Here is a 15,085-nt window from a genome sequence, read left to right as displayed (position 1 = left end):
TCCCCTCTTCTGGCAGACCCTCTGATGTATTATTTTCTCCAATCCTGATGCTTTCTAGAATTCTCAGAAAGCTGTTAGGGCAGTGCCAGTATGATTGTTGGCCAGAGGAGTTAAATTTCTTTTCTGACTCTTGCATTGTGTGACTTGCTTCTTAATTTAGGTGACTTGCTTCTTAATTCTGCAATTATTGTTAATTCTAAAAATTCTATAGTTGACATGAGTGTGTGTGCCCACAATGAAGAGTGTAAATGGAAAGAACATGTAGCTTGGAATACAGGGACTCAGTTATTGTACACGACTTTCAGTAATACCGTGAAGAGTTTCATGAAGGCAAGTTTGAGATTTTAATTAGAAATTAAGACTTCCAGATCATGGATTTTTATTTTTTTTTAAGAGAGGGTGGGGGAGCCAAGTGACTACTAGTGCCTTTTGGGATAAAACAGTAGTAGAAAGATTTTATTTAAAAAAAACCAACACTTGTGTAAATAACCTTTTTCAGATGAAGATTAGTGCCTTTTAAGATAATGGAATTATCCAAAACACTGGATGAACATTGAACTTTTTCAGTCCTAAAATGCATAATATATGTATATTGAAAATTCAGACAATTAACGGATAGCATTTTGTCTATTTTCAGACAGTATCTGAAGTAAAATAACGAATATTCTTAACCTATTTATTCCTTCTTCAGAGTTAAAAATATTAGACTGGATCTTTACTCAAAGATTAGGAGTGCAAGTGAATTATAACAATTGTACAACATAATAGCTTTATTGTTGTAATTGGTTTTGGTATATAATCTGCATATATAGAAATGCTTGAAATTGCAGGATTATGTTCACATTTGGTATTTGTTTTTTTTGGTGTAGAATTTCTATTACAAGTTACAGTAAGGATTCATATATCTATTAAGACCCCAAAACTAACAATGGCATCCTGGGGTGTATTAGAAAGGGTGTGGTTAGTAGGTCAAGAGAGGTTCTCCTCCCCCTCTATTCTGCATTGGTGAGGCCGCATCTGGAGTATTGTGTCCAGTTCTGGGCCCCTCAGTTCAAGAAGGACAGGGAACTGCTTGAAACAGCCCAGCGCAGAGCCACAAAGATGATTAAGGGAGTGGAACATCTCCCTTATGAGGAGAGGCTGAGGGAGCTGGGTCTCTTTAGTTTGGAGAAAAGGAGACTGAGGGGTGACCTCATCAATGTTTACAAATATGTAAAGGGTGAGTGTCAAGAAGATGGAGTTAAGCTTTTTTCAGTGATGACCAGTGATAGGACAAGGAGTAATGGATACAAATTGGAGCATAGGAGATTTAAGGTGAATATCAGAAAAAATTTTTTTACTGTGAGAGTGACAGAGCACTGGAACAGGCTGCCCAGAGAGGTTGTGGAGTCTCCTTCTCTGGAGACATTCAAAACCCGCCTGGACACCTTCCTGTGTGATGTACTCTAGGTGACCCTGCTCTGGCGGGGGGGTTGGACTAGATGATCTTTCGAGGTCCCTTCCAACCCCTATGATTCTATGATTCTATGAAAACTAGACCAAGTTTATGAGAGCTTTACATTTATCAGTAAAGCAATCAGTCAACTGGGTGTTTAACAACCAAATTTTTAGGATACTTCATTCATACCAACCACCCCGGAACTTAATTTTTCTTTCCTTTCAGAACCAAAACATGATACACATGATAAGACTGACACTCAAGATACAGGTATATACATATATATAGATATATATATGTCTGTGTGCATGTATGTATGTGTGTGTGAGGTGTGTGTACACTCCCACACACATCTCACCAGGTATATATATATATTTATATATATATGGAGCATATTAGAAAAATCTTAGTTTCATATGTGATTAGAGTAGACATACCTCTAAAATAAATGTTATTGGAATATAAACTCTTCTCAAAATCAGAGAAATGTTTCACTCAGGTTATCATAAGAATCATTAAGTTAATGTTGCAATTTATATGTACTGAAATATGTTGTCTGTGCCAATTATGGCAAAGGTGCATTACAGTCTGTGTAGTTATAAAGTTTAGTTTTTGACTGTGAGCTGAGGAACCATCTTTTAATATACCATCTTTAAGGATTCCTCTTTTAAGGTTTCAGTGGACATTTGGAACACAGTAGTTCAGCACAGACACTCAGCCTGCTACCTGTTGTGAAGCTTGCTTATCACCTTTTAACCAGTGCTTAAGACTGTTCAAAGTTTAAAGCTGTCAATACAAGCTCTGCTTTGGTGCATAGTGTTTACTAGTGCCTTTGTCTAGTTAGCAGAAGCAAATAAAAGCTCCCTCTGGGTCCTGAACTCTTGGCTGTCTTGAAATATCAGCTGTTTTGAGATTCATCTCAGCTTATTGAAAAAGATAATTATTTAGTTTAAAATTAAATCAATAAATACTGCAGTATAAATAAATTGTAAATATCTATTTTGTCACTTTTGTGATCATAAGCTTAGGAGGGCAGTGAAATCAGTTAACAAGTACGATAGTCAAAGAAAGCAAAAATAAATATACTGTGGAATCCATAATTTGAGTTCAAGAACTTGCTGGTTGTAGTTCTGGAAGGAAAGTAGGAATCACCAAGGAATTGCATGTTTATCCAGATAAATTGACTTTTACTTCAAAGTTTAGAATATGGGGGTGAGGGAAGTTTGTTTTTTAATATGTCTAGCACTGGAGTTGGTGCTGTAAAAGATGCAAGTGGGAGTACTGATTATGCTTGTAAAGATTAAGAGGGGTTTTAAAATTTTAGTTTTTAAAGTTACTGTCACTTAATCTAAACAACATTTCCTCAAGAGGTACAATTTCAAAATATTTACCTAATGAATACAGCAGTTCTTCAGTGAAACAGGGAAGAAAACTTAAGAATTTCTGTTTTTCCTTCAAATTCATTAAAGTTCCTGTTTGTTTGTAGCAGTTTACTGTTCACAGTTAAACATGTCTGCGTGTTAGCTGTGTTCTTTTGTGTTACATGTACATTTTTTCAGTTGAGGGCTTGACTTTAATATTTCTCTGAATTGAATGTTTTCTCAGCTGTTGAGGACCTTCCAGAGGAGGAGAATGAAGCTACAGAGCCAGGTACATACTTTGTATATGCATTTTGAAGTCTGATGTGAAACAAACAAACAAAAAACCCCAAACAAACAAACAAAACCAAGCTCATTAGATATTATTTTTATACTTCCTCTTATAGATGAAAATATTGAAGATTTTGATACTGATAAAGAGCTGCCAGGTATGACTTTTTATAGATGAGTTTTTATACTTTGTGAAAGAAAACATTTTTTCTTCCATTTATATTTGTTAATATAATTGAAAAATGAATTATAGAATGGTTTGGGTTGGAAGGGACATTTAAAGATTATCTGGTCCAACTCCCCTGTCATGGGACATCCTTCACTAGATCACTTTGCTCAGAGTGCCTTCCAACCTGCCCTTGAAGAGTTCCTGAGAAGGGGCATCCACAACTTCCCTGGGAAAGCTGTGCCAGTGTCTCACCACCTTCATCATAAAACATTTCTTATGTCCAATCTGAAGTTACCAGCTTTCACTTTAAAACCATTGCTGCTTGTCCTATTGCTACAGGCCTTGGTAAAAAGTCTCTCTCGTTTTTCTTATAAGCCCTTTTTACATACTGAAAGGCTGCAATAAGGTGTCCCCTGAGCCTTCTCCAGACTGAACAACCCCAACCCTCTCAGCCGTTCCCCATAGGAGAGGTGCTCCAGCCCTGTGATCATTTTTGTGGCCCTCCTCTGGTCCTGCTCTGATAAGTCTATGGCCTTGTGTTGGGGGCTCCAGAACTGGTCACAATACTCCAGGTCGGGTCTTGAGAGAGTGGAATAGAGGGGGAGAATCCTGCAACCTGCCGGTCATGCTTCTTGTGATACAGCCCAAAATATAGTTGGTTTTCTGGGCTGTGAGCACATATTGCTGGTTCATGTCCGGTTTTTAATCCACCAGAGGATCCTCAGGTCCTTCTCCACAAGGCTACTCTTAGCCCATTCATCCCCCCAGTCTGTACTGATACTGGGGATTGCCCTGGTCCATGGTCAGGATCTTGCACTTGGCCTTGCTGAACTTCATGTCATTCTTATGAAGAACTTAGACCTTGAATTTGAGGAATTGAGTATATTAATTTCCCAGAATACTACTCAAAAATAATAATTTTTGTTGTTGTTGTGCTGTTTTCAGGGAATTTAAAATGAGTACTGGGTCACAACTAATTTGAAATTTTTAACTTCTCAGAGCAAATGATCATGAAGCAAGATTTTTTTCAAACATTATTAATTCAGTCAGCTAAAGTGATCTAAACTGTAGTTTTGGCACAGTCTGTAGGATTTGATGCTATATTTATTTAGGTTTCTATTTGCAAACTGTGTTCTAGTGTAACTAAATTGAGGAACAAACATTGTTTCATACAAACAACAATTGTAAGCTAAATAATTTTTGGGGGGTGATATAGAATGGAAGTTAATAACAGAGAGGAACCAAACTTTTGGATATTCAGTACCTTTTTTCTACTCTGAAGTTAAACTAGGTCATTGTTCTGTAAGTTAAGTTGTTTTGTTGTTTTTTTTTATTCTATGGCTGGTGGGGAATAAAAATAAAATTGTTAATGAACTGTGTGTAACTTGCAACATTTGTTTTCTTTCTAACAGTAGAAAGTAAGCATACAGAAGAGGCTGTCTCTACTGAACCGGAGCAATCAGGTTAGTGTATTATCTTTTGCATAAATTTGCTACTTAAAAAAAAAAAAAAAAAAAAAAAGAGAATGACAGATATCACAGAATATAATTCTGTAACTTTTTCTGCAGCTTTTTTCTTTTAAGGACAAACAAAACTCTGTTGCCAGAATATAGCATCTTGGAATTTTTAATGACAGTATATTTTAGTATTTTTACAGAGCACTCTACAGTTTTAGAAGTTGAGAGTGCTCCCAGTTCACAAAAACTAAGATCTATGAAAATGGCTGTATTAGATCATACAAACCTGAAGAGTCTTTGTTCTGTTTCCCACCAGCCAGTCAGTGCTGCATACTCGGGAACGAGAGTGTGTAAGAAAAAAAAAGTGTCATGTCTCCCCATGCTAGAGCACTTTATTTATGGGCTTCTCAAGTCAGAGAATGTATTTCCCTCTCTTTGATCCTTCTTATTAGCATCCTAGCTATTATAAATTCTTTTCTGTTAAGCCTGACTCCCTCTGTGCATGAATAGGGAGCTATGTGCAACCTTCATTCTATTAGTAGTAAAAGCATTCACTGACATGTGACATGTTTCATTTAAACATACATATGAAATTCAAAATAACTTAATTTTGAGGTCAAATATTTCACAGTTACAGCTGGGAATACATTGTAAGTCCACGGCACTGTAGTACCACATGGAACTGGGAGACTTGGACTTTGGATAGTATAGTTTCAGGATTTTGAAGTATTATTTTTGGAACTTTGTAATCCTACAATTTACTCTTTGGCCTGCTTAAGTATTAACCTTTCCCATGGAGAAATTCAGCTGAGGAAATTTTGCATCTTACTTCTGCAAAAGTAGTATTACTGAGCAGTCTTGATAGTTCACTGTTTTGGGCATAAGGGAAAAAATACAGCTGTTTGTAAATATTCAGAGAACCATCCAGTTTGAAATGTTTGCACACTTTTGACTTACAGAAATGCCTGTTGAAGCTGAGGATTATTCAAATGCTGATCTAGTGGGTAAGTTGATATTAAGTGCTTGATTTTTTTCCTCAAAAAATTAAGCTGTAGCTGCATGGAAAGTTTGCAGACATTACTTTCTGGAGAGGATTGAAAGGATATAATAATTTAAAGTTACTCCCTCTCTTTGAAAAGTAATTTTTGTCTTGTACTGAATAAATGTTATTAATAGTTACTGGGCTATATGGAAGTGTTGATAAAACTGAGTCATTCTAATTTACAACTTAAGTGTAATTATTTCAGATAGAACTGGATACTTTTCCTGTAAAGGGAAATATAAAAATTTCGGGTCTTGAAATATGGACATAATTCCTTTCCAGAGCAACTGATCATGGGTGGTGATGCTGTCACTTCTCTGTGTGTCAGTCAGCTCTACAGGAGCCCAGATGTGGCATGATCTTTGGGTCTGATATGGAAACAGGACTGTTTTGTGATGCCATCACATTTCTCTTGTCATAATTGATTTTAAGAAAATTTGTTGCCTGACAGTACTAAAAGTAGAGTTTACCAAAACCGTTTTTGGAGTAGCTATGTGGCTTCTAAATGTTTGCTATTTTGTTCTTTGTAACATTTGTAGTTGTGTTGGGTGAAATGTCAAGTATCTCTGGGCAGTAAATCACAGAAGCCACAATTCAAGAGCCCTGGCAGCTGTATTTCTGTTTTGTTCTGATTAGCCTGAGCACCTTTCTGGGTTACTTAATCTTTGCAATATGCAGAAGCTGTTATGTGATGTGGTGCCCAGGAAGTTCTGTGGGATTTAGTTTTTCCTTGCAGGAAGGGAAACTTGTATTTGGTTCTTGGGCATGCTAAAAGTAGCCAGAGAAGTGAAAAAACACAGGAGGATTTTGTGGTTGCCCAGTACAGACTGGAGGCCTGATTTAGTTTGTTTTAGTTTACATGCACAGCCTTAACTGATGTGATTAGAAATGTATCCTATCGATATGTAACTGTGTTGTCTGTGAGGTCTTTCAGACTTGTTTATTATAACAGCCATATGGTGTGTTCAAATGTTGGAAGCAGAAGGTGTTCATTAATAGATGCTTTATCTAAAAATGTTTTGTTTCATAGTGAATATGAAATATTTTTGACCAAAGCTTGTAATCAGTGTAGGAACGAGCAGTAGTTACCTTTGATTGCATAGGCAAGAATTTCACCAAAGGAAGTGTTTCGTTGGTTTGTTATGCTTTAGATTGGAAACGTAGACCAGGAAAAGATGTGTTCTCCCAGAAAATGTTGCTGCTTAAAGTTAAAATAACAAAAAGGCCCTTATAGGACTATTACAAAATTTCAACAGTAGATAATTCCACAGTGTCAGTTGTATTGATATGAGGATATTGAGATGAGTTCTTGACTTAGTATATACTATTTTAAACCTAAAGTCAGAATCTTAGTATCAAATTGAAATCTTTAATTTTTGTTTTTGTGGAACGTATTTTTGTCACTTTTTTGTGCTGTAATTTATGGTTCAGTTTTGCAGCAGTAAAGAAATTAATTTCCTACCTTCACAAAAGAAGTATCTTCTGTGTATTGTACAGTAGTGGATGGTTTTCTAAATATTCCATGTAGAGTCATAGAATTATTTAGGTTGGAGAAGACCCTTAAAATCAAGTCCAACCATTAACCTAACACTGCCTAGTCAGCCACAAAACCATGTCCGTAAGTGTGGCATCTACACATCTTCTAAATATCTCCAGGGATGGTGACTCAGCCACTTCCCTGGGTAGCCTGGTCCAGTGTTCCAGTACTCTGCTCATCATGCCCATGCACCTTGCAGGGGGTATTTCACTTGGAACTATCCTGGCATGGTACTGCTGTGATTCTGTAGTATTGAGTTATTGATTTTGCTTATGAATTGTAGCATAGGACTTCCAGTAATTTCACTACCTGTGATTGTCACTTACTCCTTCTCAACAGAGAAACTGGCACAGTGGGTGCTAAAAAGGCAAGAAAATCACCAGCTCAGAAACAGTGCTTCCTGAAGGAATAAAACAAATCCACAGCCAGAGGAACAGTGATAGAATAGTTTAGGTTGGAAAAAGTCCTTAAGATCATTAAGTCCAACCATTAAACTAGCACTGCCAAGTCCACCACTAAACCATGTCCGTAAGCACCACATCTTACACAGCTTTTAAATACCTTCAGGAATGGTGACTCAACCATTTCCCTGGGCAGTCTGTTCCAGTGCCTGACAACCCTTTCGGTGAAGACATTTTTTCTTAATATCCAATAACTTACCCTATCACAACTTAAGGCAATTTCCTCTTGTCCTGTCACTTGTTACTTGAGAGAAGAGTCCAACCCCTACCTCCCTACAACCTCCTTTCAGGTAGTTGTAGAGAGCAGTAAGGTCTCCTCTTGGCCTCCTTTTCTCCAGACTATGACCTGTTCTCTAGGCTCTCACCAGCTTCATTGCCCTTTGAACATGCTCCAGCACCTCAATGTCTTTCCTGAAGTGAGGTGCCCAAAACTGAACACAGTATTTGAGGTGTATTTTGAAGTGAGTGTTTGTGTCACCTGTGCCGAGTGAAAAAGGACAGTCTCTCCTTTAACTGAAGATGGACTTTCAGATTAGATGATTGAATTGAACCTAATTGTCTACTCTCCTTTTATTGTATTTTTATACAGAGTGTCATTACTGTTTTCAGACACCATGAGAATAAAAAATAACTTGTTTTACTCTGAAATAGTATGTATTTCTGATAGTTTCAAAAGGTTTTTTAGATATATTTTTATATATATGTATATATTTACCTTCAGTTGTTTTCAAAGCTAGTGCTATACACTTTTTAAAGCATGAGATTGGCCTTAGCTCTGTTCTGGTATATGTTGTGGAAATAGATTTTACTAGCAGCACTGGAAGGATTGAATACTTTTTTTTTCCCTTTGTGGGAAAAAGTGAGAGGATCAATCAAAGCCTATTCATTCAGTTATTAAAAACACAAGTAACTATTAGCTGATGTACTTGATTGTTCATTTAGGAAGTAGGAAAAGAAAATAAATTGATCAGGGCAGAATTTGCCATAGTGTACCAACATACTCAAGTGTATTTGGTAGTTTGTGTGGTTATGTGGAAAGCCCTTTGACAGCAGAAGAATCATTGCTTATCGGTTTTTCTAAAAAGCTTATTTTTTCACCACATAAAGTAGAATTCAGATAGCATCTTTGAAAACTGAAAAAAGAGTACAGATGTAAACTACTGTCTAGGAATAAGAGTTTCATTACTATTAAAAGTTATTTATTCCTACTATTAAGTATGTTTGTCTGCCTTTCTTGGGACATGAATATTTCAGTTTGAGGGCAACATTATTCTTTTCCTCTTAAGTGTGTTAAATTCATATTTACCAGAGATTTCCTTTATACTTGATATATACTCTGTGAACACAAACAATCTAGGAGTTTTCTAGAGTACAAGGATGATAACTTCCTTTTCCAAGTAATCAAGGAACCAACAAGGAGAGGTGCTGTGCTGGATCTTGTCCTCACCAACAAGGAAGGGCTGGTGAGGGACATTAAGCTTAAGGGCAGCCTTGGTTGTAGTGACCATGAAATTGTAGAGTTCAAGATCCTTAGGGCAGCAAGGAGGGCTCACAGTAAGCTTACTACTCTTGACTTCAGAAGGGCAGGTTTCAGCCTCTTCAGGGATCTGCTCAAGAGAGTGTCTTGGGATAATATCCTGAAGGGTAGAGGGGCCCATGAAAGCTGGCTGATATTTAAGGATCACCTTCTCCAGGCCCAAGAGCAGTGCATCCCAAGAGGAAGTCAGGTAGAAACTCCAGGAGGCTGGCATGGATGAGCAAGCAGCTCCTAGAAAAGCTCAGACTTAAGAAGGAAGCGCATAGGGGGTGGAAGCTGGGGCAGGTATCCTGGGAGGATTACAGGGAGGTTGTCCGAGCAGCTAGGGATCAGGTTAGGAAAGTCAAATCCCTGCTAGAATTAAATCTTGACAGGGATGTTAAGAATAAGAAAAGCTTCTATAGGTATGCTGGGGAGAAAAGAACAACCAAGGAGAAGTTCAGCAAGGCCAAGTGCAGGGTTGTGCACCTGGTCAGCACAACCCCAGGCACAAATAAAGGCTGGGGGATGAATGGCTGGAGAGCAGTCCTGAGGAGAAGGACTTGGGGGTGGTAGTAGATGAGAAGCTCCACATGAGCCACCAGTATGTGCTGGAGCCCAGAGAGCAACTGCATCCTGGGCTGCATCAAAAGAAGTGTGGCCAGCTGGGCCACGGAGGTGATTCTGCCCCTCTGCTCTGGTGAGACCCCACCTAGAATACTGTGTACAGTTCTGGTGCCCTCAGCACAGGAAAGATATTGACCTGTTGGAGAGGGTCCAGAGAAGGGCCACCAAGATGATCAAAGGCCTGGAGCACCTCTGCTATGAAGACAGGCTGAGAGAGTTGGGGCTGTTCAGCCTAGAGAAGAGAAGGCTCCAGGGAGACCTTATAGTGGCCTTCCAGTACTTGAAGGGGCTGGGGAGGAGCTTTTCATCAGAGAAGATAGTGATAGGACAAGGGGTAATGGTTTTAAACTGGGAGAGGGGAGATTTAGGTTAGATACTAGGAAGAAATTTTTCACTATAATGGTGGTGAGGAACTGGAATGGGTTGCCCAGAGAGGTTGTTGATGCCCCATCTCTGGAGGTTTTTAAGGCCAGGTTGGATGAGGTTTTGTGCAACCTGGTCTAGTGGTAGGGTTCCCTGCTCATGACAGGGATGTTGGAACTTGATGATCTTTAAGATCCATTCCAACCTTAATGATTCTATGATTCTATGGTTATTTGGGATGGAGCACTCAGTATGGAAGATTTTTGTTGCCAAAAGCCTATTCTTTGTTCATGTGATTGCATTTAATCAAATATTTGAAGCTAGTATTTCCTGTTATTTCAGCAATAATTAATATTAAAGTTCATTTACTAGGGACAGTCAAGAACTCTCTTCTGAATGAAGAACACCTTTATATATATATATATGCACTCTACCTGTATGAAAAATGTATCTATTTATGTAATAAGCATAACTTCAGGCAGTGTGTAAGATACTCAGAAACGTCACTATAGAGTATTAAGTAGTATAAATTCATGCAACTTCATTTGAAGTGTGGTGGCACCAGTTTGTACCACGTTAGGAGTAGTAGGAATTTGTAATACTACAGGCTTGGGAAGAGTGGCTGGAAAGATGCCCAGTGGAAAAGGACCTGGGAGCGTTGGTCGACAGCTGGTTGGATATGAGCCAGTAGTGTGCCCAGGTGACCAAGAAGGACAATGGCATACTGGCTTGTATCAGGAATAGTGTGGCCAGCAGGAGGAGGGATGTGATTTTGCCCCTGTACTTGGCACTGGTGAGGCCTCACCTAGAGTACTGTGTTCAGTTCTGGGCCCCTCACTACAAGAAAGATATTGAGGGGCTGGAATGTGTCCAGAGAAGACCAACGAAGCCAGTGAAGGCTCTGGACAAGTCTTATGAGGACTGGCTGAGGGAACTGGAATTGTTTAGCCTGGAGAAAAGGAGGCTGAAGGGTGACCTTACTGCTCTCTACAACTACTTGAAAGGAGGTTTTAGTGAGATGGGGTTTCATCTTGTCTCCCAAGTAACAAGCAGTAGAACAAGAGGAAATGGCCTGAAGTTGTACCAGGGGGAGGTTTAAATTAGGTATTAGAAGAAACTTCTTCACTGAAATGGTAATTAACCACTGAAATAGGCTGCCTTGGGAGGTGGTTGAATCACCACCCCTTCAGGTATTTAAAAGCTGAGTAGACATGATGCTTAGGGGACATGGTTTAAGCACTGGAATTGGTAGAGTTAGGTTAGTGGTTGGTAGAGTTAGGTTATGGTTAGACTCGATGATCTTAAAGGTCTTTTCCAACCAGGAAGATTCTGTGAATTTACTTGTTTTGGGAGAAAACATAAAATAAACAGGAGGTACTTCAGAGGATGAACACAGCTGTGCGGAACATTCTCACAATGCCAGGGAAGAGATGGGTGTGAGATTTGAATATGTTGGAGTATGAGTCAAAAGTTATTTGCTGACTTCAGAGTGTATCACAAAAAAGCATAATATTAGGTAACTGCATCTTTAGGTATCTGTAAGTACTGTTTTCCAATTCTCTACGTTTACTCCTAAAACTATTACCAATATTTTGCAGTAGCAGAGTATTTTAAATGCAGCTATAGTCTATATTTTTGTAAACTAATGCCTTGCATGGTATGATAGGCCAGCCTGAATATTACCAATTTAGGGTTTTTGACTAATCCTGTGTTATACTGGCACAAATTGTAGAGGTTGTGATAGCGTGGTACTTCTTGGAGAAATTTTAAGGAAGACAGTACATTTTTTGAGATACCTTTACTCTCTGTATTTAGATTTTGATCCCTCTTATGTTCAGATTTAAAGTATCGGAGTTTTGTTTCCCTTCCCCAGTTCATCTTTTCATCCTTGACATTTTTATAACCCTACATTTATTCTCCCAACTGCTAGAATCCCTTATGTATAGAGAAGTTTCAACTTTACAACATTGATCCTAATTCCCTGGCTCCTTTTTTCTAATTATGTTTCCTTGCCTTTAGTAAAAAAAAAAAAAAAAAAGTTTTCATATATTTGTGACATGGCCTAGATTTCCTTTACAAGGTAAATGAAGTGCCATAAGCTGAGAAAAAAAATAATACCTACGTATTTAGAAGTTTAGATTTCCCATCTTATACAGCAACTTTGTGTATATTCATTATGATAGCTCCTAGAAATGATAGCTCTCTCAAATACAAAGTTGCATTTTTAGCATTTAAGATTTTTTTTGTTGTTGTTTCAGAGTTGTGTTTTGGTTGGTCCTTTAATATAGATTTCCCCTTATTTTTTCAGATACTTAAAGCTTCAAAAGAAAAGTCCCTACATCAGGAGGACCAGCCCTAACCATACGCTACAAAAGGGGAGCAGATGGTTGTAATAGATCTTACAATGTAATTACCAAGCAGTTCAGGGTTTGGGGAATGAACACTAAGATATTGTAAATGGGTTCATAGCCAACTGTCATTTTAGTATGCTTTTTTAACACTTGGATATTTAGTTTACATTCCTGTCTGTTTTGTTTGGTTGTTTTTTTTTCTTGGTCAAGTTTAGTGAATTCATTATTTTTCTTCTGTGACAGAGCTGCAACTTCAAGCTGCATTTCATATGTGCTGTTCAAGCAATTGTTAGTATTCTATTTATAATGTAGCAGCAAGTACATTTTTTCAGATTTTAATATATATCTTTTTTGTGGATTCATACAGTATGTACAGAGCAGTTTGGTCAAATGAAAGGTATAATATTATGAACATTTTTTTATGTTTTATAACTGCTGATATAGCATACAGCCTAACTGCATTTTACTGAAAACACTAATCAGGCACACACTATTCTGTGAAGTTTGACTTAAATCTCTTTGCACTGATGTTATGTCAACAGTTACGCTACATGAATTTCAGATGATTTTTAAATGGTTTAACAAGATACAAAATGTGTATGTTTAATTCATACTAGTAGAAGGGCAGATTACTAATTTACTTTTTCCAGAAACCCTTGTGTGTGAATTAGAACTTACTATTTATGCACATTTGAATTTTAAAGCTAAAATGTCTAGAAATTACGTAATAGCCTGACAGGGAGTCAGTGCAGATTGCAACAAAACTGAGTTGCTGAAATCAGGTTGAATGCAGTATAATTCTTCTGGTTTGCCTACCAATATAATGATTTCAAAGCTGGATAATTAGTCAGCTATATATTCAGTGAATTATTTTAAAGTCAAATTTGCATAAAAACTTGACTTTTAAATTTTACTTAAAAAAAAAAAAAAGCTTTGGAAAGTCAAGCTTAAGAAAAATAGGATAACAATATTGAAGACCTACAATCACAAATGCTCTTGTAAATGGTACGTCTGAAATTTAGACTTGAAGTGATTTATAACAGGTGTACTTTTTACCTGTTCTGTGCTGCTGTTCCACAATTATGAAGACATAGTTAATTCTTTGACATTTTGCATGTATTCCTTTTTGGCTCAGGAATAATTGCTGTGATTTTAGGAAATTGCCAAACCTGATCTGAGTGCTTAGAAGAAATAAAGTAAGATGAATTTTTAAGAGGAAAGATAAGTTTGGTAACCCTAAAAGTGGTTGCCTTTTGTTTGGAAGGGAGGTTTTAAATTTCTGCAACACTGTTTTGAAGTCAGGTTTTCAGTTGCTTACATTTACAGTGAAAAAGGCATAGTGTATTCTTGCCTTTTTGTGTCTGGGATTTCAGTAAGACTCCATCCAAGTGAGTGTTACATCTGATCAGCAAACACCCATGTCCCAAAGTGATTTCTTTAGACTTTTCAGGAAAGCAATAATACTTTTAGACTGTGATGTGGTTTGGGATGGGATATTCTAGCAAAATTACCTGTGATTGTGAATTGCAAAGCAATAATTTTTACAAAGCCATATTTTGTGAGGAAGCTTGGGAATAATTTTAGAATGGTGAATGGAGGAATTTTTATATATCAGTGGCAGCCTATTTGTAGAATTACGGGACTGTGAGAGTATATTATGCTGTGATCAAATTTTAAGTATTTTGTAACTGGGTATGTGATTTTACGTGCTTCATGTTTACAAAAATATGCCAAGCTGAGCAAGGTCAAGCAGACTATTAAAATATGTATATTTAATCTGTTTTAATGTTTGGCTGCAATAAAACACAAAAGAATATCTTTGTCTTTCTAATGTCATTATTTTTTTCCAAAATGTGGTAGATATTAACTATGAGGATAAATATTTGCTTCAGCCACTACTTGCAAACATTCAAAATGTATTTGAAAGTACTGTTTACAAGGAAGAAGAAATATAGCAAGTAGAAGTAATTTGTTTCTGGGTGGTGTTATTGTGAAGGAAATGGGAACTGCTGCAAGGTCTGTGTCTTCTATAATTGTGTTGCTTCTTCTGGGGTTTAAGCTATTCTGCAACCAGTTTGGCCTGAATTTTGCCCATTGTATCCATTTTCTAATTCCTACTTAATGTATGAGAGATCACTCCAACAAATGCAAATGTGTGAGGGGAGTGTGACATCTACCTTTCATAGAGAAGTATTCTAGGTTATTCTCCATAGTTCACATCAGAAACCTGGCAAGTATGTTGTGTCTGTGTATTCCCTGTTAAAAATCTTCCTTGACCTTTTTGGCTTTCAAACTTCTCTATATTTTCATGATGAAATTTCACCAAATAAAGGTTTAAGACAAAGTAAAAAGATTACACCTTTCCTTATATTTTCACATTGCTACATTGCTTCTTGCTAGATCTCAATGAATCTATGAAATATTGGATTGAGTTACTTTTTGGAAATCACAGGAAGAAATACCAGTAAGGAAGGC

The 15,085-nt window shown here is 37.3% G+C and overlaps 1 protein-coding gene across 15 annotated transcripts in view; it reads left to right on the top strand.

The window, feature by feature from the left end:
• ASPH (aspartate beta-hydroxylase) overlaps positions 1–15,085 on the top strand; it is a 106,985-nt gene that overhangs the window by 46,973 nt on the left and 44,927 nt on the right. For 9 of the 15 annotated variants that reach the window (XM_051609759.1, XM_051609752.1, XM_051609751.1 and 6 more), the window contains 5 exons: positions 1,664–1,708; positions 3,044–3,088; positions 3,204–3,245; positions 4,669–4,719; positions 5,673–5,717. In XM_051609759.1, coding sequence (XP_051465719.1) covers positions 1,664–1,708; positions 3,044–3,088; positions 3,204–3,245; positions 4,669–4,719; positions 5,673–5,717 — 228 coding nt within the window. Of the gene's footprint in view, positions 1–1,663; positions 1,709–3,043; positions 3,089–3,203; positions 3,246–4,668; positions 4,720–5,672; positions 5,718–12,567; positions 14,427–15,085 lie in introns of those variants that run through there. The other 6 variants (XM_051609757.1, XM_051609750.1, XM_051609760.1 and 3 more) reach the window with 4 other exon arrangements.

The sequence above is a fragment of the Apus apus genome, chromosome 2 (assembly GCF_020740795.1).
Source record: "Apus apus isolate bApuApu2 chromosome 2, bApuApu2.pri.cur, whole genome shotgun sequence".
Classification (NCBI taxonomy): domain Eukaryota; kingdom Metazoa; phylum Chordata; class Aves; order Apodiformes; family Apodidae; genus Apus; species Apus apus.
Note: the sequence above shows the minus strand (reverse complement) of the source record. Positions and strands in the feature narration are given on the sequence as shown.